This window comes from Zootoca vivipara, chromosome 2 (genome assembly GCF_965207765.1).
Source record: "Zootoca vivipara chromosome 2, rZooViv2.hap1.1, whole genome shotgun sequence".
In the NCBI taxonomy this organism is placed as follows: domain Eukaryota; kingdom Metazoa; phylum Chordata; class Lepidosauria; order Squamata; family Lacertidae; genus Zootoca; species Zootoca vivipara.
Window position 1 is genome coordinate 103646894 of NC_142584.1, and position 26522 is coordinate 103673415.

The 26522-nt window shown below is 46.6% G+C and overlaps 1 protein-coding gene across 2 annotated transcripts in view; it reads right to left on the reverse strand.

The window, feature by feature from the left end:
- Nucleotides 1-21851, reverse strand: part of MTMR14 (myotubularin related protein 14) — an 84434-nt gene extending 62583 nt beyond the window's left edge. The window contains exons 1-6 of one of the 2 annotated variants that reach the window (XM_035106897.3): nucleotides 21402-21851; nucleotides 19739-19887; nucleotides 6112-6220; nucleotides 5426-5501; nucleotides 3529-3589; nucleotides 1397-1519 (exon numbers count right to left, since the gene is read on the reverse strand). In XM_035106897.3, the coding sequence (XP_034962788.3) occupies nucleotides 1397-1519; nucleotides 3529-3589; nucleotides 5426-5501; nucleotides 6112-6220; nucleotides 19739-19887; nucleotides 21402-21719 (836 nt within the window). In that variant the 5' untranslated portion in view covers nucleotides 21720-21851. The remainder of the gene's footprint in view (nucleotides 1-1396; nucleotides 1520-3528; nucleotides 3590-5425; nucleotides 5502-6111; nucleotides 6221-19738; nucleotides 19888-21401) is intronic. The other variant, XM_035106895.3, reaches the window with a different exon arrangement.
- Between the last annotated feature and the right edge of the window lie 4671 nt (nucleotides 21852-26522).

A 26522-nucleotide genomic window follows, 5' to 3' on the forward strand; every position in this document is an offset into this window, starting at 1 on the left:
TCAGGATCTCCTTCCAATTAAGGTATGAGCTAGTCTTTGTGCTTAATTATCCCATCTGGCATTCTTTTTCTTTTCTTGAAGATTACAAAGCAGTACCTGGCTGGATTACCCTCCACGCCTACTCTCCAATAGAAGTTTGTTTGTTTTTAATTTTTATGAGCCTGGGGTGGGGAATTAGAAATGGCATCACGCTGAATGCAGAACGCCACAAGCCAATTTCATTTATGAAGCAAGCCAAGTTTTTTAAGCTCATGGCTACCAAGGGGCAGGCATCCTGCCAATACCTGGAAGAGCTCCCTGCAACAACAACAACAACAACAACAACACCCTGCCTAATTAGGCAAGCATTTTATGGCAGAGACTGATCAACACACTGCACACAAGGACGGGGGGGGTCACTTTTGAATGTTCCCTCACCCCATACAAAACATTATTCCTGCACATAGTGAGCAAACTCAGAAGAGAAAAGTTCAGGGTAGTCTTCTCCCTGACATCCCTATTTTGCATTTTATTCTATGGGACCATTAAAAAAAAGATTAATTTCCTCACCCGTTTGCATTCTGAAGTGCTGCAACCTGGCAGTCTATCCTTGCATTATGTGCAGAACAACTCTCTGCAACCACCCTTCAGGATGCTCTATGCTAGAGGAAAAACAAACCTGGGCCAAAAACACAGAGAGGCACTCGGCACATGCCTCATTTGGGGGCTCTTTCCAGCAAGGCAGGAGAAGAGAAGCCAAAAGAGAGATAACGACCCTAGGGACGCCTGCTGAAAATGAAACCTGGTTGCTATATCCAGATAGTAGCAATAACTTGGCTTCCTTTACTTTTTTAAAACTCATTTCAATATATTTTTATCCCACCCCTTTCTCTGCAGTAGGGATGGGGAAACCTTGATATGTTACTGAACTCCAACTCCCATCAGCCCCAGCCAGCATGGCCAATAGTCAGGGATGATGGGAGATGCAGTTCAATATCTGGAGTGCTACAGCTTCCCCGTCATGACTCTACCCTCCTGTATTTATCCTCACAATACTGCATGAAGGCAGCTGAGGCCGAGTGATAGTGACCTGCTCACGGTTAGTTACTCAGGAAGCTTTAGGCCAGGCATCCCCGAACTTTGGCCCTCCAGATGTTTTGGACTACAATTCCCATCTTCCCCGACCACTGGTCCTGTTAGCTAGGGATCATGGGAGTTGTAGGCCAAAACATCTGGAGGGCCGCAGTTTGGGGATGCCTGCTTTAGGCAAACAGTGAGAACTACTGTGGAGTATCCCTGATCTAAACTGACCGCGGTCCTACACCTGCTCTCAGGAGCATCCTTCACCTGCAGTGCTTCTCAAAATTTGCCGGCAGCCAATTGGGACGCACAACACACAAATGGCACCCATACTTACTTCAAACCAAACTTCACTTTCTTGTTCTCCACCATCAAGTCACAGATGTACGCAACCGACAGGTACCTCAAGAGCTTGATGTCATGACCTCGGACCTTGTCGAACAGCTGCGAGTCTGCATTTCTGAAATACAGGACAAGGGGACGAGGTTTTTCCACCCCGAGGAAGAAATGCAGAAGGCTCACATTAGCAGAATCGCGGCATAAGCAAGTCCGACAAGCTAACACAAAACGCTTCACACAGCAGTCCTAATGCTCTACAATGGCCAAGACCAAGGACATGATAAGCCGGGTGATTCTCCTGTGCAAGACCCGTTGATTTCAACGTGGCTTTTGCAGGAGAGCTTCCCTGATGGATGGTGTCCCAGCTCAGTAGTAAAAGCATCTGAAGAACCTCTTTAGGAAAATGGGTTACATTTTTTTATCCAAATCTCTGGAGGTTCTTAGAATCATAGAATTGCAAGAGACCACAAGGGCCATAAAGAAGGCTGGACTATGAGAGCTGGACTATGAGAGCTGGACTATGAGAGCTGGACCATAAAGAAGGCTGATCTCCGAAGAATTGATGCTTTTGAATTATGGTGCTGGAGGAGACTCTTGAGAGTCCCATGGACTGCAAGAAGATCAAACCTATCCATTCTTAAGGAAATCAGCCCTGAGTGCTCATTGGAAGAACAGATCGTGAAGCTGAGGCTCCAATACTTTGGCCACCTCATGAGAAGAGAAGAATCCTTGGAAAAGACCCTGATGTTGGGAAAGATTGAGGGCACTAGGAGAAGGGGACGACAGAGGACGAGATGGTTGGACAGTGTTCTCGAAGCTACGAACATGAGTTTGACCAAACTGCGGGAGACAGTGGAAGACAGGAGTGCCTGGCGTGCTATGGTCCATGGGGTCACGAAGAGTCAGGCATGACTAAACGACTAAACAACAACAACAACAAGGGCCATCTAGTCCAACCCCCTGCCAAGCAGGGGGTTTCTTGTAAGGGAGCACATCTACTATGAAAACGTACATTGATTTAGGTGTCCTGTCCTAACTCCTTATTCTGGGGGTGGTTCTGTAGGGGTTACTGAGAACTCCAAAAAGGTCCCCAACAACTTCCAGAATTAAGGCCTCCAGAATTAACTGGGGGGGGGAGCTAAGCCAAACCACTTATACAATCAAATTTAGAAGTCACACACATCCAACACTGCCCTGTGAGTGGCAAACAAGCAGGTCCTTGAGAGAAGATTTTAATTGGCCTAAAATTACCAGAAGGAATAATCTTAAAACTGCAAGCTATGCACTAACAATGGAGCCCATTCTGCTGATGGGTTTTTAAAGTTTTGCTTCAAACTGTTCTTTTGATCTTGATGAAGTCTGAAAATACTTTATTATTGATATTTCTATGCTCAGATTTTAGGACTGCTTTTTATGAGTTGTTCTTCAGTTTTGTTTTAAATTCTATTGTGAAGCACTTCCAAGTGCCTTACTGTAGTACAGCCAGGCTATATGTTTGTGGAATAAAAAAAAAACCCCAAACAAACCCAAGAAGAAATATTGGCAGCAAATGTGTAGGACTTGCTCTCAGTCCACCTCCCATACGATCCTTCCTCCACCCCACCCCACCCCACCCAAACTCTGCAGCCCAGAAAAAGCATCATTGGACTGGCCTGTTCTCACAGAACACCAAACACTGCTTTGCGACCCACAACAGCCAAGTACCTCCCTGCCTCGAGAGAGATGAAATTATGGAAGTGCAAATTTTTCTGTTACTGCAGCTCCATGGTGGCAGGAAAGGTCCCTCTTACATTTTCTCCCTGCCATGCCAGCGTAAAGAAGAGTTTGGATTTGATATCCCGCTTTATCACTACCCGAAGGAGTCTCAAAGCGGCTAACATTCTCCTTTCCCTTCCTCCCCCACAACAAACACTCTGTGAGGTGAGTGGGGCTGAGAGACTTCAGAGAAGTGTGACTAGCCCAAGGTCACCCAGCAGCTGCATGTGGAGGAGCGGAGACACGAACTCGGTTCACCAGATTACGAGTCTACCGCTCTTAACCACTACACCACACTGGTGTAAAGCAGATCCATGAAGGAAAAGGAGTCTAAACTTTGTCTGACATATTTGTAGGTGGTTGGGTCAAACAGACCTGTAGGCAGAGTCCTCTTCTGACATGTCCTCTGTATCTGCCCAGGCATCGTCTGTGCCCCCTGCAAAGAAGACACCAAGAGAAGTTCAGCATATTGGTAGCCAACAGCCTCTGCCCTAAACAGTTTGGGTCAGCTGGCAGAAGAATCTCAGCACTTCTCCCACAAAGCATGGTTCTGGACTTCCTGCGTGTTCCAGTAATGTAAGATGCTGTTTGTGATGATGAACGAGTCCTAAGATCACCAGGTTCGTCCCACGTAAGCGACTCGCTTGCCGCCTCACAAACTGGAAGGATACTACCAACAGGACCAGCTTTATTACAGAGCTTTTCCCTTCAGCCCCACCTCTCGTTTCACTGATGGGGAATTGCGGAGGGTTGGGAAATTGCTCCAAGGTGATGCAGACCCCCAAAACGACCCTGCGAGGTAGGCTAGGCTGAGATATTGCAGCTAAAATGACACAGATTACAGCACACTGGCACTCAATGACTTCATGGCTCTGAAGAGATCAGAATCCTACGCGCATACGTGAAACATATCGAGTCGATAAGGAACGGGTGCCTGCTTCCTGCATGGTAAAGCAAGTGGTGCTAGCCATAAATCAAGACTGTTCATTTAGTCTAGGTGAAGAAATTGATGCATGCAGTAACACTAACAGTTTCAACTCTTTATTTAAAGAAACAAAACAAAAGACAGGATTGGGGAACTTTTTTGGCCCGGTGGGCCAGATCCTTATCTGCTCCCACCTCATGGTATAGCTTTACCTGACAACCACCTGACATCACAATGATGTCAGATGATTGACATGTGGCCTCTCCAGCTCACATGCTCAGTGCTTCCCAGACACCAGGGACAGGGCTGTGGCTCAGCCGCTTTCTGCAGAGATCAGCAATGCAACAGAGATGCCTTCAGGAAACTGAGTCATGCAGCGGATCCTTTGCAGAAAGCTGGGCTGCAGTCATCGGCCATCAGCACAACTCGGTGACACAGCCAATAGCAACAGGCATGACCTCACCACCCTTTTAGCTGATGGGTGGGGACTTCAATGCTTTCTGCAGCGATAAGCTGCGTGATCAGGGTGCCCACAAAGAAGTCTGTCACGTGGCCAATCCAGTTGCACCTGTACCTGTACCTGCCCTACACTTGACTCCTCATATGTGACGTCAGCTGTGGGGCAGCTGGGTGTGGTTTGGGGGAAACAGCCTCGCCCAACAGATTGGGACCTGTGCTGGACCAAATATGACCAGAGGTTCCCCACCCAAGTTAAAGACCTTAATGCTGTGATGACCTCCTGAAGGTGTACGGGCAATCAGAAAACAGGGGAGGGGAGTCTTAGCATTGAGTGCAGCTCCCCGTAATTAAGAGGACAATTATCTAAATTTCATATTTTGCATAACTTGAAAGTTGGAAATCAGAGTTTCTTTGTGCAACATGTAGCTCCCTTGGCCCAGAGGTTTTGCTTCGTTTCTGAAATGCAGAATCTATGCAGCAGTGTCTAAGGAATGAAAAAAGCCACCCTGGTCTCAGTCCTCCTGTGTGACCAGGGATTCCCGCAATTGCTTCATCACTTAAGACATGCAACGAAGATGCCCTGGGGAGCAGACTCCAATACTGAAACAGGAAGCCTCTGCTTACGGAGGAGCTTGCGGACCCAAAAGACAAGGCCACAAATGGTTACCACCACCTGACAATACCCTTTGCGTATTCCTCTCCTTGCAGAACTTGCCAGCTTTGGCTTTCTAGGGAACATGAGTTTGGTTTCCGTTTTGAACTAAGCCACTGTCCTCAATGGCAGCTCAAGCCTGCTGCTCACACCCATTTTCAAGGACGCTCCCCCAACTAGCGTTATAAAACAGAGATAACACATGGCAACTATTATCAAACCAACACCTCCCTTACCTGAGAAAATGTAGTTGTATCCTGTGCGCCCATAAAGTTCCCCCCACCCCGCCAGGGTGGCCGATCGGCATATATGCTGAGGAAAGAGAGAGATGCAACAAATGACCATCAAAGCACAGAGAAGCAATGGACCCCCCTCCTCCTCCCAGCCTTTTCCCATTCCGAATTCAAGAGAGTCTGGGCTTTGCACTCATGGTCTGCGCTGTGCCTTCCGGATGGAGGTCTGCATGGCTCACAGGTCAGGCTTAATTACTTCCCAACCCTCTGCTAAGCTACATTTCCCCATGATTCTACTTTGCACCACTATTTGCAATTCCTTTTTAACTAATATCAGCTGTGTGCGCTTCATTAGCATGCTCTTTGAACCGTCTCTCCCCCAAACCGTTAATGAGCGGGATTAGGCTGGTCCCTGCAGGATCCTCTTTAAGTTCACCTATCAGTAGCAGAGCCGAAACAAATCTGCAAGTTACCGAGCAGCTTATCAAACGCGTCAGCCCAGCCTCAGTCTGCACAGGTGCATGCCCGCTTGACTTGGGAGCAACAAAGAAAGGTTGTCAAGAGACTGTTGCACCCGCTTTCTAGAGCCTTCTGCTCATGGGTGAAGGCACCCTCCAGTAAAATCGTGCGAAAGCTACAATGAGACATCCACATAAGAAAAGCAAACCATGAAAGTCAAACAGCTTTACCTTGCCCTTGTAGAGGATGACGGGGCAGACAAACCGCCCTCTGCACCTGGCCATTTTACTGCGGTGGATGAGGTCTTGCAGCTTGCCAACTTGGACGGTGCTCTCGAATCTATTGGAGGCAAAACAGGCCATTACCTGCACAGGCACCAATTGCAGATTGGAGGGGACAGGTGTTGCCTGGATGTGCTTCCCAGGCTACAAGTGACTGCAAAATCTCATCTTGGCATACATTCAGTGAAAAGCCTGATAGCTTCTGTCATCTTGTTTTGAAGCCAACAGCTCAGGGGGAATGGGGGTGGGGAGAGACTTCCACTAACCAAAGGCTTGGTTTTGTTAACTCCACAGCCACCAAGGATGTGCACCTCACCTTTGACTGTCTTCTTGTTTAAAAGGCTTAGTGGCCACAAATATAACAGATCCTGGATCCAGACTCAGATTAGCTAACAAATAGAAGGAAATTTTAACCCTGCTCTCCCCACCAGCATTTGTTTAGTCGTTTAGTCGTGTCCGACTCTTCGTGACCCCATGGACCAGAGCACGCCAGGCACTCCTGTCTTGCACTGCCTCCCGCAGTTTGGTCAAACTCATGTTCGTAGCCTCAAGAACACTGTCCAACCATCTCGTCCTCTGTCGTCCCCTTCTCCTAGTGCCCTCCATCTTTCCCAACATCAAGGTCTTTCCCAAGGATTCTTCTCTTCTCATGAGGTGGCCAAAGTATTGGAGCCTCAGCTTCACGATCTGTCCTTCTAGTGAGCACTCAGGGCTGATTTCCTTAAGAATGGATAGGTTTGATCTTCTTGCAGTCCATGGGACTCTCAAGAGTCTCCTCCAGCACCATAGCATAGCATACGTAAGTAAGTAAGCAAGCAAGCAGAGAGATGGCAATGGCTACAAGGCTGGTGGCCTTACCGAGGAGAGACCCAAATGCAGATCTCCACAGTCTAGATCAGGTTTCAATTTGTTCACCACCACTAATATCAGACACCGATTCAGAACTGATAATGGTTTCCTTGGAGTTGGGTGGAAAGGAGACACAGGGTGTCATTTGCATACTGATGAGACTGAACTCCAAATCCCTGAATGACCTCTCTCGGTGTTTTCATCTAGATGTTGAACAGCACGGGAGACGAGATGGGAGGACACCCTAGAAGCCTCCCAGCGCCACATTCTTGAACTGTCCCTCAAAGTGGTACTGGAGCCACCATGAAAAAAAAATGATAAAAGTTCCACCCCAGTCAGGTGGTCTGCAACAGGCATCCCCAAACGTAGGCCCTCCAGATGTTTTGGACTACAATTCCCATCTTCCCCGACCACTGGTCCTGTTGGCTAGGGATCATGGGAGTTGTAGGCCAAAACACCTGGAGGGCCGCAGTTTGGGGATGCCTGGTCTAGAATAAATGGTCAATAGTACTGAAAGCCTCCCAGAGGTCCAGCAGAACCAACTAGGACATACTACCAAAGTCGTCTGCCCGACAACCAGGCCTTGAATGCCATCTTTTTTTGACAATCCAGTAACATCTGGAGCAGAGATGTGTTCATATGCTCAAGCACATTGCCCAAGAACGGAAAATGAGTGAGCCTGGATCCCTTCTCAACAAAGTGGGTATTTAATGGGGAGGCAGGATGAGGCAGGATCTGAGGATTACCAAAAATCCTGGGAAGGGATCTAACACACCTCCAATGCCACACTTTCCACTTTGGTCTGAGTACCTGCTGCTTTATTTCTGGATAAAAACAAATCCAGCATTTAATAGGCACCAATTGGCCTGGATCATCATATCTTGGCTTCATAAACAGAGATACGCCTAAACCTTTTGCCTAACTGCTCCAGCCTCATACCACCTCTTCCCCACCACATAATACACAATAAGACAGTAAGTCTTCAAATTAAGCCTAGTTTCCCATTTCAGTGAAATCTTTCACAAGCCAGGTTGTTAAACCTATTTAGGCCTGTGGTTTAAGATCCTGGCTTGTTCCAATCTGATAACCATTGTTTCCTGGTCCAGATGAAATGGGAAACTGTGGTTAGTTGAAGAATTCCAGGTTTAATTGTGGCACACCAAGGAGGAAATCAGCGGCACATAAAGTCAGTTGGTGAGTACAGTCATACCTCGGTTTAAGTACACTTCGGTTTCAGTACTTTCAGTTTAAGTACTCCGCGGACCTGTCTGGAACGGATTAATCCACTTTCCATTACTTTCTATGGGAAAGTTCGCTTCAGGTTAAGTACGCTTCAGGTTAAGTATGGACTTCCAGAACCAATTGTGTACTTAAACCGAGGTACCACTGTAATAAGCTATGGCATGATCACCTGAATGTAGCCTGCATAAGAGAACACAAGGGCTAAAAATTCTTCCCCCAGGGAGGACTGTATTTGCTATATGAATTCAAAGATGGGAGATGAAAAGAAGAGTGAAAGAGGAGCAGTTGAGGAGAAATACGGTAGCTTTGCCCATGAAAGGCTTCGCTGACTACACGATTCTTGAGAGACACTGGAGAAACAGTGGCTTGATTGAGAGACTCTCCCAAGGTCCAGGGGAAGGAGCACGTGAGAGGCGGGGTCAACTGCAGCCAGTTCCCAAGGAATGCCAGTTAACACTTGATGGTTTCAAATTTATTCCAGTAGGCAGATCAAAAGATCTGGCCCCTCACTCTATTACCTTAATGAGGCTTAAGTTGGCTCCTGGTCCCTCTGTATTTAATTCAAAGGTTCAGCCTGAGTAAGCAACTGCGATATATGAAGCACAAAATAAGCTGTGATCCACCCCAAACCACACATCCCCACCCCCTTCCATCACCGAGACACTGCACAGGATGAGGTTCCCTGGTACAGCATCTGGCTCAAAGCTTCACCTTAGTGCCAAGCACTCTCAAATGAACTTGTCTCGCAAGAGCTACTCTGGTTCGCTTGAGTGCCTCACAGTGGCAAAACGAAGCTTTCTGACAGATACACTGCAACTCCACAATATTCCAGATAGGTCTTTAAAATGTCTTTGCCAACCTGCTGCCCTCCAGATGTTTGAGACTTATAGCCCAAAATGTCTGGAGGGCCAAAGTCTTCCTTGAAACGATCACCTTTAACAATCCACCTCTCAATTTTTTGCTACCGCCAAAAATTGCCCAGGGGAGGGGCAGGGGGAGAGGAACTCATCTACAAGTTAGACCAGGCATAGGCAACCTTGGCTCTCCAGATGTTTTGGAACTACAACTCCCATGATCCCTAGCTAACAGGGCCAGAGGTGAGGGATCGTGGGAGTTGTAGTTCCAAAACATCTGAAGAGCCAAGGTTGCCTATGCCTAAGTTAGACCAAATACTAGAGATACCAGATGTGCTGCTTTCCTCACACTGGACCACCTCTTGCATCAGGCGCCTGCTTATAAGCCCCTTTTGCATTGCTGTTGTTGAAAAAAGAAAAAGAACAAGAAGCATATTCTATGTATTGTGTAAGATGATTTTTTTGCATCTAATTTTGCGTACAGTTTGGCTGTTTTTAGAAACAGCAATGCAAAAGTGTTGAGCTGCATGTAGTGCGATATTTCTGCATCATATAATTTTATGTATATGCTGATAACACATATGTATTTTTCTCCACTGTTATAACGTATTTTATGCATTATAACATATGCTTATAATTGGTGCTTGGCACTTTAGGAAACCTGGACGGCCTGTGTGCATTTAATAAGGGATGCAACAATATGAGAATTGTTCTTGTTTTTAGCAGGATGGGGGAAGTTGACAATATTGAGGATCAAAGCAGGTTTTCTAGCAACTGGTATGCAGAAGTATTGGAGGCAGAGCACAACCATTGTGGCTACTAGCCAGTGCTAGTCTCATCCTCCATGAATTTGTCTGATGATCGTCTCTCAAAGCCATCCCAGTTGGTGGTCATCCAAGATAACTGCCCCATCCTCCTTCAAGTACTCTGATCCCAAGCCTGCTTCGGGGCTTCACAAAACGAAATAACCAGGAACTTTGAATCGCGTCTGGAAATAATCCTTCTATTTTGCACCAGCAGCCAATGAGTTGTATAATATGACCCCATTACATACGATCCCTGAACTGTAGCTCTTGCTTATTGGGGGTGAGCAAGTGCCTTTCTCTCCACGGATGTCGGCGTAGCGTTCGTTAAAAAAGAAGAAGAAGAAGCACGGAACATTTTGCGCGGCACAGCTGCCGTTTGGGCACCTTCTCTATGCGTTCCAACCTCGGGGACAGGAGAAAGGCCCTGCCACCTGCCCAGCCAGAGGGTGCCAGGAACACACATCCGGCCACCTAATGGTGCCAGGGAACTGGACGCTTTTGAACTCGCGGCTGCAGTTCCCTCCGACACACAGGAGAATGCTGCGGTTATGCCAGGCAGGAGCCGGTGCCCAGCCGAGAACCGTGCCCAAAGCGCAATGATTTTATGCCAACTCCATTAAAGTTCCCAAGCCCTCTTAAAAGCCTCTGTAAGCCAAGGGGTTGCTATGGCAACCCAGACCCCTGCTTATGAAAAATACATAAAGTACAACATTTCCAGTTTTGCATGTTTTTTTAAATTTTAAAAAACCCTCTTTTAAGGACGAGCGAGGAAGCAAGTACCGCCAGCTTAAAGTCCCATAGAATATTCTATTACCCTGTGCAGTTCACACATCCAGCCCGTAAAACAGTCTGCTTTATCTGGTCACGTAGCTGCTGCTGCTGCAGAACCACCCCCTGCCATTAAGGACAAGGGGCAAAGCAATAACTCCTCCAGGGGGGTTCACAGAACCACCACCACCACTGCCCTGCCCCATTCAGTTGGATGGGCAAAGAGGACCATGATAGCCAATTCCCTGAACACATGGGGCATGTATGTGCAAAGGAACAGTAAAGGTAAAGGGGCCCCTGTTCATTAGGTCCAGTCGGGACCGACTCTGGGGTTGCGGCACTCATCTTGCGTTATTGGCCGAGGGAGCCAGCGTACAGCTTCCAGGTCATGTGGCCAGCATGACAAAGCCGCTTCTGGCGAACCAGAGCAGCACATGGAAACGCCGTTTACCTTCCCGCCAGAGCAGTACCTATTTATCTACTTGCACTCTGACGTGCTTTCAAACTGCTAGGTTGGCAGGAGCTGGGACCGAGCAATGCGAGCTCACCCCATTGTGGGGATTCGAACAGCCGACCTTCTGATTGGCAAGCCCTAGGCTCTGTGGTTTAACCCACAGTGCCACCCGCGTCCCTTAAAGGAACAGTAGAATGCTCAAAACCAAATCAAATCAATTTAAATCATGATTTAAATCACTAGTCAGTAAAACTTGATTTAAATCATTATCGATTTTTTAGAGAAAGATTCATTCTTGCTGGTATAATCTTAATATTTACAACCAGATGAAGGTTTCATTTTTGGAATAATAAATTTTCAGAGTTGTTTTTGCAGTTATATCAAAAATTACTGCTTTGGTTATACTATTAGAAATACATTGACAAGATAATTATGAAATTATTGTGAGGTTTAATAAGTTAACGGTTTATATTTGGATAACTTTTCTGCTGTACTTTACTGGAAGGAGAAAAATAATCATTTCCTTAATAACAATTTAAACAATTTATTTAACTAATACAATAGCATTATAGCATATGCATCTATGTTTGTTAACTGATGTGGTTAAACAATTTAAAAACAAAACAAACTTATACTGAGTTTTAGGTAAAGGGTAAAGGGACCCCTGAACCATTAGGTCCAGTCGCGGACGACCCTGGGATTGCAGCGCTCATCTCGCATTATTGGCCGAGGGAGCCGGCGTACAGCTTGCGGGTCATGTGGCCAACATGACTAAGCTGCTTCGAACCAGAGCAGCGCACAGAAACGTCGTTTACCTTCCCGCTGTAGCGGTACCTATTTATCTACTTGCACTTTGACGTGCTTTTGAAGTGCTAGGTTGGCAGGAGCTGGGACCGAGCAACGGGAGCTCACCCCATCGTGGGGATTCGAACCGCCGACCTTCTGATCGGCAAGCACTAGGCTCTGTGGTTTAACCCACAGCGCCACCCGCGTCCCTAGACTGAGTTTTAGCACACATGAAAAACTTAAAACAAATCCTTATTTCCTGATGAATAGCCTTTGGACCATAATGTAACTTAAATAGAAAATTATCTTTAGATTTTTCCTCCAAAAGCATTTTATTTTAAAAATCCGATATTTTAAAAAAATCTGATTTACATTTTTTAAAAATCCAATTCCCCCACCCCCCCAAAATCATTTATTTTTATCCATCCTGCTCAAAACAGAGGGACAGGTCAGAGGTGGGGAATCCGTGGCCCTTCAGAGAGCATGGCAAATGGTCTGGGATGACGGGGATCCAGCTGCAGAGCAGCAGAAGAGCCATAGCTCAGTGCAGAAGGTCCCAGGTTCAACCCCAGCATCTTCAGGTAGGGCTAAGCAAGAGCCCCGTCTGACATCCCAGAGAGTCATTGCCAGCCAGTATAGACCAGTGGCTCCCAATTGGTGGTCCATGGACCCCCTGGGGATCCATGAAACCCACCCAGGGGGTGCTGTAGCACCATTCACATGACCCAAAATATCAGAGAGGCCTAGGACCCTCGTACTTACGGGACCGCCTCTCCTGGTATGCCCCGCAGAGGACCCTCAGGTCCACAAATAGTAACAGCTTAAGGGTCCCAGGCCCTAAAGAAGCCAGACTATCCTCCACAAGGGCCAGAGCCTTTTCAGTGATGGCGCCGACCTGGTGGAATGCTCTGTCCCATGAGACTAGGGCCCTGCGGGACTTGATCTCCTTCCGCACGGGCTGTAAGACAGAGTTATTCCGCCTGGCCTTCAATTTAGCCTGATCTGTCACCCCTTTCTCCTTTCCTTTTTTTTTTATGAAGAAACCCTTCTGGGTCCCCACATCAAAAATTTCCCTGGTCTCCTTGCTGGCCTTAGCAGGACTAACTTGGCCAGTTGCCCTGGTGATGCTATATTGATGTGTATTTTACGTTGTTTTTAAGTTGTCTTTGGTTGATGTTTTATATTTGTTGTTAGCTGCCCTGAGGCCGGTTTCTAAACCGGGAAGGGCGGGGTATAAATATAAAATTTATTATTATTAACATTATTAACATTTTCACAAAGGAGGGGGGTCCATGGATTGGCTTTCAAAAAACAAGGGGGTCTGCAGTACTTAGTTATTTCGCAACCTCTGGTGTAGACAATGCTGAGCGAAATGGATCAACGGCCTGACTCTGCCCAGGGCAGCTTCCTGTGTTACTTATGAAGCTAGTAGCTAGTAGCCGCAAAGCTCTTTGAAGTACTGGCACAAAGACAGCTGTCTACGTTCCTATCCTTACTCTGTTTTTCAAGCAATCGCCCTGGCCATGTCCGTTTTTGCTTTCTGGGAAGGAGGAAGGTAGGTTTTGAGGAAAGGAGCCAATTCTGATTTGTGCAAGAATGCATCATAGGGCAGGGTTGTTTTTCCTTGTCCCCCTCAGCCCTTCCTCATTTAAAACAGGAACTCTTTAAAAAAAATTACAGTAGTTGCCAACGGAATTGCAGTTAATAATAATAATAATAATAATTTATTATTTATACCCCGCCCATCTGGCCGGGTTCCCCCAGCCACTCTGGGCGGCTTCCAACAAAACAGAAATTCTAAAATACAGAGATCCATCAAACATTAAAATTCAGAAATCCATCAAACATTAAAAGCTTCCCTAAACAGGGCTGCCTTGAGATGCCTTCTAAAGGTCTGGTAATTGTTGTTCTCTTTGACCTCTAGTGGGAGGGCATTCCACAGGGTGGGTGCCACTACCGAGAAGGCCCTCTGCCTGGTTCCCTGTAACTTGGCTTCTCGTAGTGAGGGAACCGCCAGAAGGCCCTCGGAGCTGGACCTCAGTGTCCGGGCAGAACGATGGGGGTGGAGACGCTCCTTCAGGTATACCGGACCGAGGCCGTTTAGGGCTTTAAAGGTCAACACCAACACTTTGAATTGTGCTCGGAAACGTACTGGGAGCCAATGTAGGTCTTTCAGGACCGGTGTTATGTGGTCCTGTGGTTCATTCATTTGTTCTGCTGTTTCACTACAGATCTGGATATCTGGATCTACATGAGCTGTTTGGCCCCTCCAAGATATTTATCAGCAATATATTCATTCATTCATTCATTCATTCATTCTCTCTCTCTCTCTCTCTCTCTCACACACACACACACACACACACTCCCCATCCCACTAGCAGCTGGGATGATTCAGTTCTTCTGCCAGCTAAGTAATCTGCAAATGAAAGTAGGGTGGATTCTGGATTGCAGCAGCAGAATTTCCAAAGCAAGGAGGGAAAAGGACTATATGATTTGGTCATAGAATGAAGGGCTGAATCAGTTCTCAGCTTATTTTGGATGGGGAAGATGGGAATGCGTTGAAAGGTGCCTTCTGCCTCCCCCACCACAAAACGAGCACTAACGTTCTGTTTGCAGAGAACCCTGCAAGCATTTGTTGGCGTGCGCAAAGTATCTGAGCAGAGCTAGTAATCCCTCACTGGCGTCGGAACTGGGCAGGGTTTGACATAAACTCTTAAGAGCTGCTCACGGGAAAATGGAAGGACGAGCAGCAGCCTCTTCTCGAGAGCCAGTATGGCACAGTGGCTAGGGTTCAACGCTTAAGGCCAAGGAGATGCAGGTTCAAATTCCCTCTGAGTGACCATGGATCATTCACAAACGCTTTCATCCTTACCTGCCTCACAGGGTTGCTGTAACACAGCAGTGGGGGAGGGCACACACCATGGATTAAAAACCCGGAATCAAGTTTAAATTAGAAGCGGCAGCTGTAGTTTTGATATGCTGTGCAACCTATTCCATATTCCGCTGGTCCTCCTGTCTTCAGTACATGGAGCTGTACATGGCCAGATTTATGAATGTCATAAACAAGGTGTATTCTCACCCCTTTTCTTGTTAATTTGTTTTTATCAGATTTTCCAGAGCACATTCAAAAAACAGATTCACATGCTCCCCCCCAATCAATCAAAACCCGGTCCCACTGTTATGGCAAGCAGATGATACGGCCTTATTATCATTGACTAGGATAGGTCTGCAACGTCTTTTACTCTCCCCGATTTCCTATTGTGAAACCAATAAGCTCTCAATAAATTATGAGAATACCAAAAATTCTGGTCTTCTCTTCCGGAAATTAGAGAAATGGAAAATAAGAGGGCAAGAAATCCAGCAAGTAAAGACGCACAAATATCTCGGAATTTTATTCCAGAGCAACTCAGGTTGGCCAAACCATCGCAGAAGTGCTATAAAGCAGGCAAAATGTACTCCTCAGCAGCAATTCGCTTTTATTTTCAGAAAGGTAGCCGATTTATACCAGCTGCTATTTACTTTTTTTCAAGCGAAAGTGTCATCCCAGCTACTTTTTGGGATCCCAATATGGATAATGCAAGATGAGCGTCGCAACCCCAGAGTTGGTCACGTCTGGACCTAATGGTCAGGGGTCCCTTTATCTTTACCTTTATATAATAGTGATTTAGATAAGATACACTCAAGTTTCTTGAGATGTATCCTGGAGCTCCCAAATTCAATCAAGTATAAAATTATGTGTGCAGAACTAGGAATACACACGATGGAATACTGGGTGTGGGCAAGCATTATAAATAAAATACTGGTTGTGTTGCCATTTCCGTTGCCAGCCTTCAAGTCTGCTTTAGGGACTCTTATAAATCTAGATGGTTCCAACTCTTACATAGCAAAATCAGATCTACTGGTATTGACTTGGAACACTTGAATAATTCAAGTAAGCAATATATTTATCATAATATTCCAATCAGATTAAGGGACATTGAAAAACAAAACAATGAGTCAGCTGTAAATAAATTTTGCTCCCCCAGGTTTTATGGTTTAAATACAACAGGTAACAGGGGTGCTTATATTTCAAAATTAATAATTCCAATCCAAAGCAGGGCCTTTGTTAGCCCGACTGAACGTTTCCCCCTCAGCTTTTGTCAAGGGCAGAACATATTCTTTTCTACTGTCCATTGTACAACCAGCTACGCAAACACGTGTTATTGAGCTTTTTGAGTAGTCCAACATCATGGCACAATGAAAATATCAGATTCTATCTCTCTGACATTAACCTGGAAGTAACTGAAAGGGTGGCTGAGTTTTTTATCAATAGTATCTCTCAGAGCGGTGAATGGCACTATTTAGCAAGAAGAAACGTCAATGAAAATATTCGTTATTACATATTTTTAGACTAGCCCCAAGAGATATCAGGTAGCAAAGAGCTCCACGGCTGCACTGATCTAAGCCCTGGAAACGGGTCAAGAACTCAATGCCATGGGTGAAAATGCTAATGTCTGAAGATCATATCAACATCATTTTGCCATATTCCCTACAGATCTTAGCCTGCCAAAAATGGCTTGGCGGGCCAGCCTCAGAAGTTTGGCAGGACTAATTGGGCCCGTGGGCTAGAGATTCACAAGCACAACCCTAGGATATATAGGGGGGAAAGTATCTTATAGGGGGGGAAAGTAAGCATAGGAAGATTTTCCAACAATAACATTGTCTGGAAAAGCCACTTCACCGTTAATAAACTCTGTGCCCTTAGCTAAACAGGCAAGGGCAAATGGAGTGCAATAAGCAATGCTGGGAATCATGTTAGCTCCTTTATGATACTGAAGTTGGTGTTGGGGCAAAGCAGGTGAGGTGTGCAACACAGGAGGAGGAGAAGCGAAGCACAAAGCTGCAATACAGGAAAGTAGTGTTCCCTCCCCGAATACTTGCAGAGCAGAGTGTTTTAGTGGTTTGGTTAACCAGGCAGGATGCATCATGGTTTGGCAACCTCCCGAAATACCAATCCAAATTTGAATTAAATCTCCAATAGGAAGTTCGAATAAAAACAAAGCGTCATTCAATTGACGCTGCTGCAGTCTCCACCTCTCCTCTCTCAGTGCAATCTCAGAAAGAGCAGGCAAAGGTTTGGTAGCTGAAGAGACAAGTTGATGCATTGATTCAGTCCAAGAACCAATACTTTTGTCAACTCCTGGACAAGACAGACCTCCTTTCCAACACACTGAATTTTGCAACTCGCCACATCTTTCTGAGTTCTCACTACGAATAGGAGGGGACTGAAACTAAGCTCAGGATTTTTCAACTGCGTTTGCAAAATCCTCATTTCCCATCTCTTCAGGGTCAGAAGCCACTTTCTACCTTCTGATCTAGACAGTATTATCAAACGGTACAGTTTACACCCAAGTCATCGTTTTGGTTTTCAAAGCAGCAAGAAAGCTGAAGTGAAAAAACTTCAGAGGAACCAAAAGGGCAATGAAAGCTACCCAGGCATGAAAAACACGCAAACATCACATGGGTACACCCTGCAGCTGGTGGGCACATTAAGCAGCAGCACAGCTCAGCACTGCTGTGCATGAGTCAAATTTGCAAACGGAAATAACTTTACTGACTGCAGCTAGCTTAGCCATTAAAGATGGAAAAAGAGAAGTCCACCTATACTGACGAATGGCATTTGAGACTTCAGGGCAGGGCTTCTGGATGGGGATGAACTCCCTCTGAAGGAGCAAGTGCATATCGTGGGGGTACTCCTGGATACCACGTCATCGTTGTTGTTGTTGTTATTTACTAAATTTGTATACCGCCCTTCATCCAAAGATCTCAGGGAGGTTCACAGAATAAAGATACTTTAAAATACAGAATAAAACCACAAAGTTCATAACAAAAGACCAAAAACCAAACAAGACAAATAACAAAACAAAGCAATAACTCCCACCCACCCATTTTAAAAAGGCATTGGATGTCAATCAGCCAAAGGCCTGGTTAAAGAGGAACGTTTTGGCCTAGCACCTAAAAGTGTATAATGAAGGTGCCAGGCGAACCTCCCTGGGGTGAGCATTCCACAAGCCACTGCAGAAAAGGCCCGTTCCCATGTTGCCACTCTCTGGACCTGACATAGAAGAGGCACACAAAGAGAAGGGCCTGGGATGATGATTGCAAAGTCCGGATTGGTTTATCTGGGGAGAGGTGGTCTGTGAGATCTAGTGATCACATCAACGTACCTTGGAAATATCAGCAACCTGGTTCCCAAGCTGGTTATGGCTACACTGAGGGTTGTTAGAGGGTAAGGGCAGTTAAAAAAGCAGAGACATCAGCTTGCCGACAAAGCTATGGTTAAAGCTATGGTTTTCCCAGTAGTGATGTATGGAAGTGAGAGCTGGACCATAAAGAAGGCTGATCGCCGAAGAATTGATGCTTTTGAATTAGGGTGCTGGAGGAGACTCTTGAGAGTCCCATGGACTGCAAGAAGATCAAACCTATCCATTCTTAAAGAAATCAGCCCTGAGTGCTCACTGGAAGGACAGATCCTGAAGCTGAGGCTCCAATACTTTGGCCACCTCATGAAAAGAGAAGACTCCCTGGAAAAGACCCTGATGCTGGGAAAGGAGAAGAGGACGAGATGGTTGGACAGTGTTCTCGAAGCTACCAACATGAGTCTGACCAAACTGCGGGAGGAAGTGGAAGATAGGAGTGCCTGGCATGCTCTGGTCCATGGGGTCATGAAGAGTCGGACACAATTAAACAATTAACCAACAACAAGAAGTGGTGCAGTTAGGCCTCACTGCATGCAAAGGATTATAAACAAGCTTACAGAGCTCGCTATTATAAAAAAATAGTGGTAAATTTATCAAGGAACATGCAACATATGACAAAATCTGCATGCAGATTCAAGTTCTGCATGGGAATTGAGTTCTGTATTAAGCAGCTCTAAAGTGTTTCAAAGCACAGCAGTGAAAAAAGTGAAAACATCCAACTGTGCAGATCTGTCATATGCTTTAATTTCTACTCGGCTATCACTTCATGGACTCCCATGACGTGCAAAGGCAGAACAATTCAAGCCACTGACGCACTGTGCTGGAGAGGGTTTGAATAGCGCAGATGTGTCCCTCTACCCAGCACTGCGGGGGTATCCCACTGGCAAGGGGCACCTCAATGCACTGCCTGAACATTAGGTAGATGGAAGTTGCCTACAGCAGCATTCCCATCAACAGAAACCCCTGAAACAGCATCAGGAAGGCCCATTGTAGGACCTGCTGAATCCTGAGCCAGCCCCAATGTCACTTGTGATGGCAACACCACCAATCTAGGCCATCTTGCTGCACCAGCATGGGAGTTTAAAAGAGGAGTAGACAAATTCACAGAGGATAAGGCTATCAGTGGCTACTATCTCTAATGGCTATGTTCTACCTCCACTGTCGGAGGTGGTACCATTTTAAATACCATTTTCTGGAAACCACACGAGGGGAGAGTGTTGTTATAATCAGGTCCTGCCTTGCAGGCTTTCCACAAGCATCTGGTTAGCCACGGTGCTAACAGGATGTTATGCTAGATGGGTCTAATCCAGCAGGGTTTTTTATATTCACTGGTTGCTACTTAACTTGCACACCACAGTAGCCTCTCATTCATAAGAAAAAACACAAGGGCAGCACCCAATACTTGTGCCCTTTATGTGAGCAGCCAATTTTAGAGCCAAGTAAATGGAACGAAAAGACTGATTAGTAACTTGCTAGTAGTACATCTCCCAAAAAACCAGTGACACACTTTGCAGGCCACACACGTGCTCAGGTTAATTTGGGTAAGACACAGTCCTCCCAAAAGCAGTCACAACTTACGTGTGCCTCTCTTGATCTGTGCTCTCATACTCCAAGAAGACAATCAGGCGGGGGTAATGGCTGCAGATTTCACCATTCCCATTGTGGATCACGCTGAAGCTGTAGTCCTTGCCGAACAACTCAAGACAGCATTTCTCAATGCGCTCTATCTAGTCAAGTCAAAAGAACAAACCAACAGTTATTACAGAATTATTGTTATTTATAAGCGGGGGTTCCGTTCTCGGCCGCTGTGCACATCAGCAGGACAAGTCTAAATCCCTTCCAGTCCGTTCTGCCCCTGCCCCACCCGCTAACAGCACACATGCCAGTAGCTGCACATGTGCTGACTGCGCACAAGTGGGGAGTTGGTTGTACTGTGATCCAAACCAAAGGTCTGGTACATTGTACGAACACTGTATATATGAGTTAAATAAATGCAAGTATGGAGCAAAACATTTGATCTTAAGGAAAACCTTGCTCCCTCAAAAATCCAATAACGAGACCCTCTGTATAGCTGGCATCTATCCCATGGACTTGCAGCAATTGAAATGCTTATCATTAAAATTCTGGTTATCTGGCAACCTTTGGACAGAGGAAACACATGACTCGCAATGTTCAACACGTGAGCATTAGGTTATTCTATAAATGAGGACAAGGTGCACCAATGAAGCACATCCAACCCACAAAGGCCATGCAGAATCCGATTATGCACTTGGGAGTATAGACATGGAGTAACCAGGGATGCTAGTATTGTCTACTTCTGTCCGTGTTAGGGAAGTTATGACTTCATGCAACATTGTACCTTCTCTCTCCACCCCACCTTCCTTTCCTAATCTGTTTTTACAGGGCTTATTTTGCATGAAGCACCATACAGTACAAGAAACCCAGAAAATTCCCATATAAGGATTCATTTTAAAACAACTGCACTAAAATAAGGGAGAAGCTTTGCAGTATTAACAGGGATTGTGTAGGGATCTCTTTTAATGGACAGCGATTTCACGCAGCAGAGAACAGATGTTGATTCACCTATCCACTCTTTTCAGCCAAAGCTTGGCTCCAAACTTGGTTCACAATAAATTACAAACTGACCCCCAACCACAGATAACGCTTCACATATCAGACAGACAGACAGAAGCTTACGCCATAATGGATTTGCCACATCTCTCTAAATACTGTATGTCCTCTTTTGCTGCTAATACGGCCTCCTCTCTGGAAGGCAATTAAAATGCAACAAAAAACACTTTCCAAATTTTTAGCTTTCTTTCAACCAGTGCTTAACTGTTGTTGTTCCCCCCCCCCCCAATGCTTTTAGCAGTTCTTTCTTATCTGTAAGCGAGTGCCTTGAACCCGCTGGGTAGAGGAAAGACAAGAGTATAAAACCCAGTGTGATGGGCTGGGTACAAATAATAAAACAAAACAACAATTCTCAGTTGCAGGCACGGCAGAGGAATGTCAAGCTGCCGTCCTGCTTATGCCTTTGATGATCGGTGGGGAATAATAATAATAAAAGGCATCTCCAAGCTGGAAGAAATTGTTCACCAGTGGGAGTGTTTTTTTTGTTTTTGTGCCAGTCATGCACTTCTCAGAGGAGAGGGATCAGTAGCAACCTGGGGGAACCGTTTAAGGCAAGGGCCTTGCAGAGCGGGGCTGAACGAGGCAGGCCCAGCCCACCCCTCAGGCTCACCTTGGCGTTGCTGCCGGCCCCGCCGCTGCCGCTGCCTCCACCTGCAGAGGTGCCTCCGCCGCTGCCACCGCCTCCCCCGCTACCGCCACCTCCATCCCGGGCCCGGTACTGCGCCCTCGAGAACTCCAGCAGCAGCTCCGCCAAAGCGCGCTCCCCGGCACCTGCCCCTTGAAGGGAGGAGGTGGGGTCGCCCGGGGCTCCTGCCATCCCCGCCCCGCACTCACGGGCCCGAGCCCCGGACTCGCCGCCCCTGCAGCGCCAGCGCCTTCTCCATCCCAACTGCCTTCCGCTTCCGGGAAAGGAGAGCGGTGCCGTCATTACAGTGCGACACAAGAGCGAACACCACCACCACCACCACCACCCACCGGCCGCCCGGAAAGGATATCCCTTCCCTATTGGCCCGAAGGGAGCGCGAAAACAACCCCCTCCCTCTTCCAGGGGAAGAAAAGAAGAAGCGGAAGGGCGGGGCTTAGGAGAAGGAAGAGGAGATGTGAGGGGGCGTGCCCTCAGGTGGGGCTGTGTGGGCGGGGCCGGCGGCTGCTTCTTTTCCGGGTCGTTGGCAGAAGGAGCTGGGAATTGCGGGGCTGCGAGCCAATGGCTGCGCGTGGAACTTTGGTGGCAGCGGCGGGGGTTTTTTGTGTGTGTTTGCTGTCGCGCGCGCCCAAAGCGAAAAGAGACTGGAGGATGGAAGCTCTGACCACTCGCGTGCACGTGGATCAGTTATTATTGTTACTAATAATACTATTAATACCCAGTAATGCTTTGCCAATAAGAATACAGTACTGTATTGGTTTCTGCACGCTAATGTATATTATTACCAGTGCTTTTTTTCTTGGGGGGGGGGGGACGGGACATATACATTTCGTGAATCTTTGTACTTCTATCCATTTACTGTATTATTTTTCCCGATTTGAACTATAAAATGGTGGTTTTCTCGAGTCAAAATGAGAGTACCCCTAAACATCTTTATTTTTATTTAGAAAAAAGCACTGATTATTACCGTAAAAAAAAAACAGCACGAAGATTGGATTTCAGGTAATTCGGTTGTAGCCCTGGCTTTTCACCAGTTAATGCAACAGGCTAACACCTTGGTCTGTTGCAGCAAAAAAACGAGAGAAAGAAACGGGCAACGCCTTGAGGACTTAAGAGATTTCTCATGTGAGCAGGAGTCCACTTAAGGACCAGGATTTTAGGCCCAGGGGATGAGTATGGTTCTCTCTACCCATGCTTGGCGATTCTCCCCAAACTGCATGCCCCTTCCCCAGGCTACAGATTTGGATAGTGTTGGATGCCATGCCTAGAGCAAGTCTGATGGAGGCATGCAGAGCACTGCCTGTTCCCCTGTTCCATCCATGCTGGATCCGTTTCAGTTCTTGTGGCCTGAGGATGTGGATAAGCTGCTTGAAGCAATGTGGTTCCTTAGGTCTGGCCGTAGGGAACTGACTGGATGGGTCCAGGGAAGAGGGGAAGTACCATCTGCCTTGAAGGAGGCCATGGTGCATGCCCGCCTTAACAAGACCTCCCTGGATTGCCCACTAGTGAAAATCCCCTTTGGGGACAAGGATGTTTGGAGAAGGTGGTGTTGATTCTCCAGTTTCAGTTACACTTGGAGGGTAATGTGGGCTGAAGAAGGTTCCCCACCTTTGTCTTAATCAGATTCATGATGGGATGCATCTATATATATAAAAATGTAAAAATCATGAAAGTGCAGGATCCACTTTTCTCCATAACCGCTTGACCGATCGTCCTGAAATTTTGACACAACGATCCAGGCCACTCCCCGAGCGTTGTTAGAAAAAAAAGTCACTCAAATCTCACACCTCCGCAGGTACAAACCTCTTTTTCCACAAAGTAAAACAGCGCCCTCAAGTGGATTTCCTCCCACAGTACACCCCTCCCTTCCTGTGAAATCTACACCACACCCACAAACCCCGCCTCCACCACGAGATCCACCACTCACATCCATCCATCCGGCAGAGGTGTTGAAGACCAAACCAACTGAAAACAGGCCTTTTCCAGCAACAACAACAACAACAATAATAATTTATTATTTATACCCCGCCCATCTGGCTGGGTTTCCCCAGCCACTCTGGGCGGCTTCCAACAGAAAAATAAAACACAATAATCTATTAAACATTAAAAGCCTCCCTGAACAGGGCTGCCTTCAGGTGTCTTCTAAAAGTCTGGTAGTTGTTTTCCTCTTTGACATCTGTTGGGAGGGCGTTCCACAGGGCAGGCACCACCACCGAGAAGGCCCTCTGCCTAGTTCCCTGCAACTTGGCTTCTCGCAACGAGGGAACCGCCAGAAGGCCCTCGGTGCTGGACCTCAGTGTCCGGGCAGAATGATGGAGGTGGAGACGCTCCTTCAGGTATACTGGACCAAGGCCATTTAGGGCTTTAAAGGTCAGCACCAACACTTCGAATTGTGCTCGGAAACGTACTGGGAGCCAATGTAGATCTTTCAATACCGGTGTTATGTAGTCTCGGCGGCCACTCCCAGTCACCAGTCTAGCTGCCGCATTCTGGATTAGTTGTAGTTTCCGAGTCACCTTCACCCCCCCTCTTCTTATGTTTCCTGAATTCTCCTTAGGAAGCTGACCTGCAGTAACTGACCACGTCCCTGCTTTTTCTAGGGCATAGCTGCCAAGTTATCCCTTTTTTAAAGGGATTTTCCCTTATGCTGAATAGGCTTCCTCGCGAGAAAAGGGGAAACTTGGCAGCTATGTTCTAGGGTTGCTTGGAAATTAAACAAAGGGTCTGCTGGTTTCTCTTTAAGGTTTCCAAACTCAAAAGAGAGCAGGGCAATTAAAAGCACAGAAGTCCTGTCCTCTATTGAGTCTGGCAACCCTAGCTTTTTCTGGGGGAATGGCAAAGGAATATAGCTTCGCCTAGGGATCTCCCCATCCTTTAATACAGTGCTGGTTTATACATGAAAGGCTAGTCAGCCAGGGCAGTGCTTGCAAGTGATGGGGGCCAGCAACCCACTTCCTTACGCTGCTGCCACCGCCACAGCTGTTCTTGGGGCCATCCTAGTGGCTGCCACCCGCCTTTGTCACATTGCATTGTGGAGCAGCTTCCCTTTCAGAGACCTGACAGGGTCAGCTGTTTCCCCTCCGAGCTACGTGCTGAAGTGCTAGCCAGTTACAAGGCTCAGCAGAGGGTCCTACAGGGTGGTGGAAACCAGACAGGCCGTTTTGCCAGGCCTTTTCATGCCTCGGCAGGCTTCCAGTTCCAGCGAGCAGGCTTAGCGCGCAGCAATGGGGGTTGAGCTCAGTCTCTCGCAAGAAGTCTCTGGGAACCCTTCCGCATTTCCCCTTTCCATAGCCTTCAGCAGGAGGAAGATATTTTTTGAGGTGGAGAAGCAAATGCCACACACATGCCCAGTAAGTCAAAGCGCCTCGTATCCAAAGCCAGCCAAGTTATTGTGGCACCTGAAGCAGAAAGCCTCACCCTTAACTCTCTTTCCCCCCACCCCCCTGCTGTAAAAATAAATAAAAAATACTTTGAATTATGAACTGTCTGAGCAAGAATGCTAGGTAAAGGTAAAGGTAAAGGGACCCCTGACCATTAGGTCCAGTTGTGACCGACTCTGGGGTTGCGCACTCATCTCGCATTATTGGCCGAGGGAGCCAGCGTATAGCTTCCAGGTCATGTGGCCAGCATGACAAAGTCGCTTCTGGCAAACCAGAGCAGCACATGGAAACGCCGTTTACCTTCCCACTGTAGCGGTTCCTATTTATCTACTTGCATTTTGACGTGCTTTCGAACTGCTAGGTTGGCAGGAGCTGGGACCGAGCAACGGGAGCTCACCCCGTCATAGGGATTCGAACCGCCGACCTTCTGATCAGCAAGCCCTAGGCTCAGTGGTTTAACCACAGTGCATTATGAACTGTCTGAGCAAGAATGTTACTTGCCCCCAAATGGAAAGAAGCCCCAGCAAAGGAAGAATGGATACAAAAACTTGTGGAATATGCAGACAAGGCGAAACTTAACAGAAGAAGAAGAAATCAAGAGAACAAACTTTTTTAAAAAATAAAAGAATGGAAATGGTTTATGGAATATTTACCGATAAATTGTAAACAGATAAAAAGACTGGCAGGATTAGTGTAATAACCTGCAGCTATGTAAGAGTACGTATATAAAGAAGATGAATAAATGAGTAAGTTAAGTTAATCTGGATATGCAGAACATATTAAAAATAAATTTAAGGAACCGCAGAAAGAGGGGGAAGGAAGTCAAGTTTTAAAATGTCAAAATGATTGTAAAATCAGTGAAATGTATATATCTAAAAAGTAATAAATAAAATTTCAAAAGAAAAAAACCCCAATATGAACCATTTGCTAACCAATGGTCAGGCCAGCACTGAGCAGATAGCTGTACACACCATGCATTTAGAGCAAAAGACCCCAAGAATGCTGGGAACTGTCGTTTACCCCTCCCAGAACTACAATTCCCAGCACTCTTAACAAAGTAAAGACCCCAGGATTATTCGGGGAAAGTCTTTTGCTTTAAATGTATGCCATGTACACGTCCCCGGTGTGCTGAAGTAATTCAAATTGTGATCTGAGAAGATTCAGATCCCACACTTAGATAAAAATAATTCATGTCAAACAAATAGGGTTATAGCCCCCCCCCCACACCCTCGAAAGGTTGAAACGGAGGCCTGTTATTTTATGTTGGAAGAGGCATTATACTGAGTCAGACCATGGGGTTGTTAGCACTGACTGGAAGGAACTATCCAGTGTTTCAGACAGTCATCCTTCCCAGCAAGGACTTGTGCAGCACATTAGGAGTCAGAAACTGAGCACCTCATGGCCAAATCCAGCTCTCCAGAAAAACCATACCTCCTCTTTCCCCAATTGCCAACCATGAAAAGCAGAAATTTGTGGCAACGTAACTTGTGTTTTTAACGTTAGGCTTAGGAGATAAAGGTTGAGGCCCATCTCACATCTCTCCTTTCTTGACGTGGCCCTTCAGAACAACGGCTGGCTGACAGGGGCCAGGCCAATAAATTTTGCTGCCTCACAACAGGACACATACTGAAGCCAACCAGGCCGGCAATTGCATCTTCTTATTCCTATACCTCATGAGAAGACTCCCTGGAAAAAAACCTGATGTTGG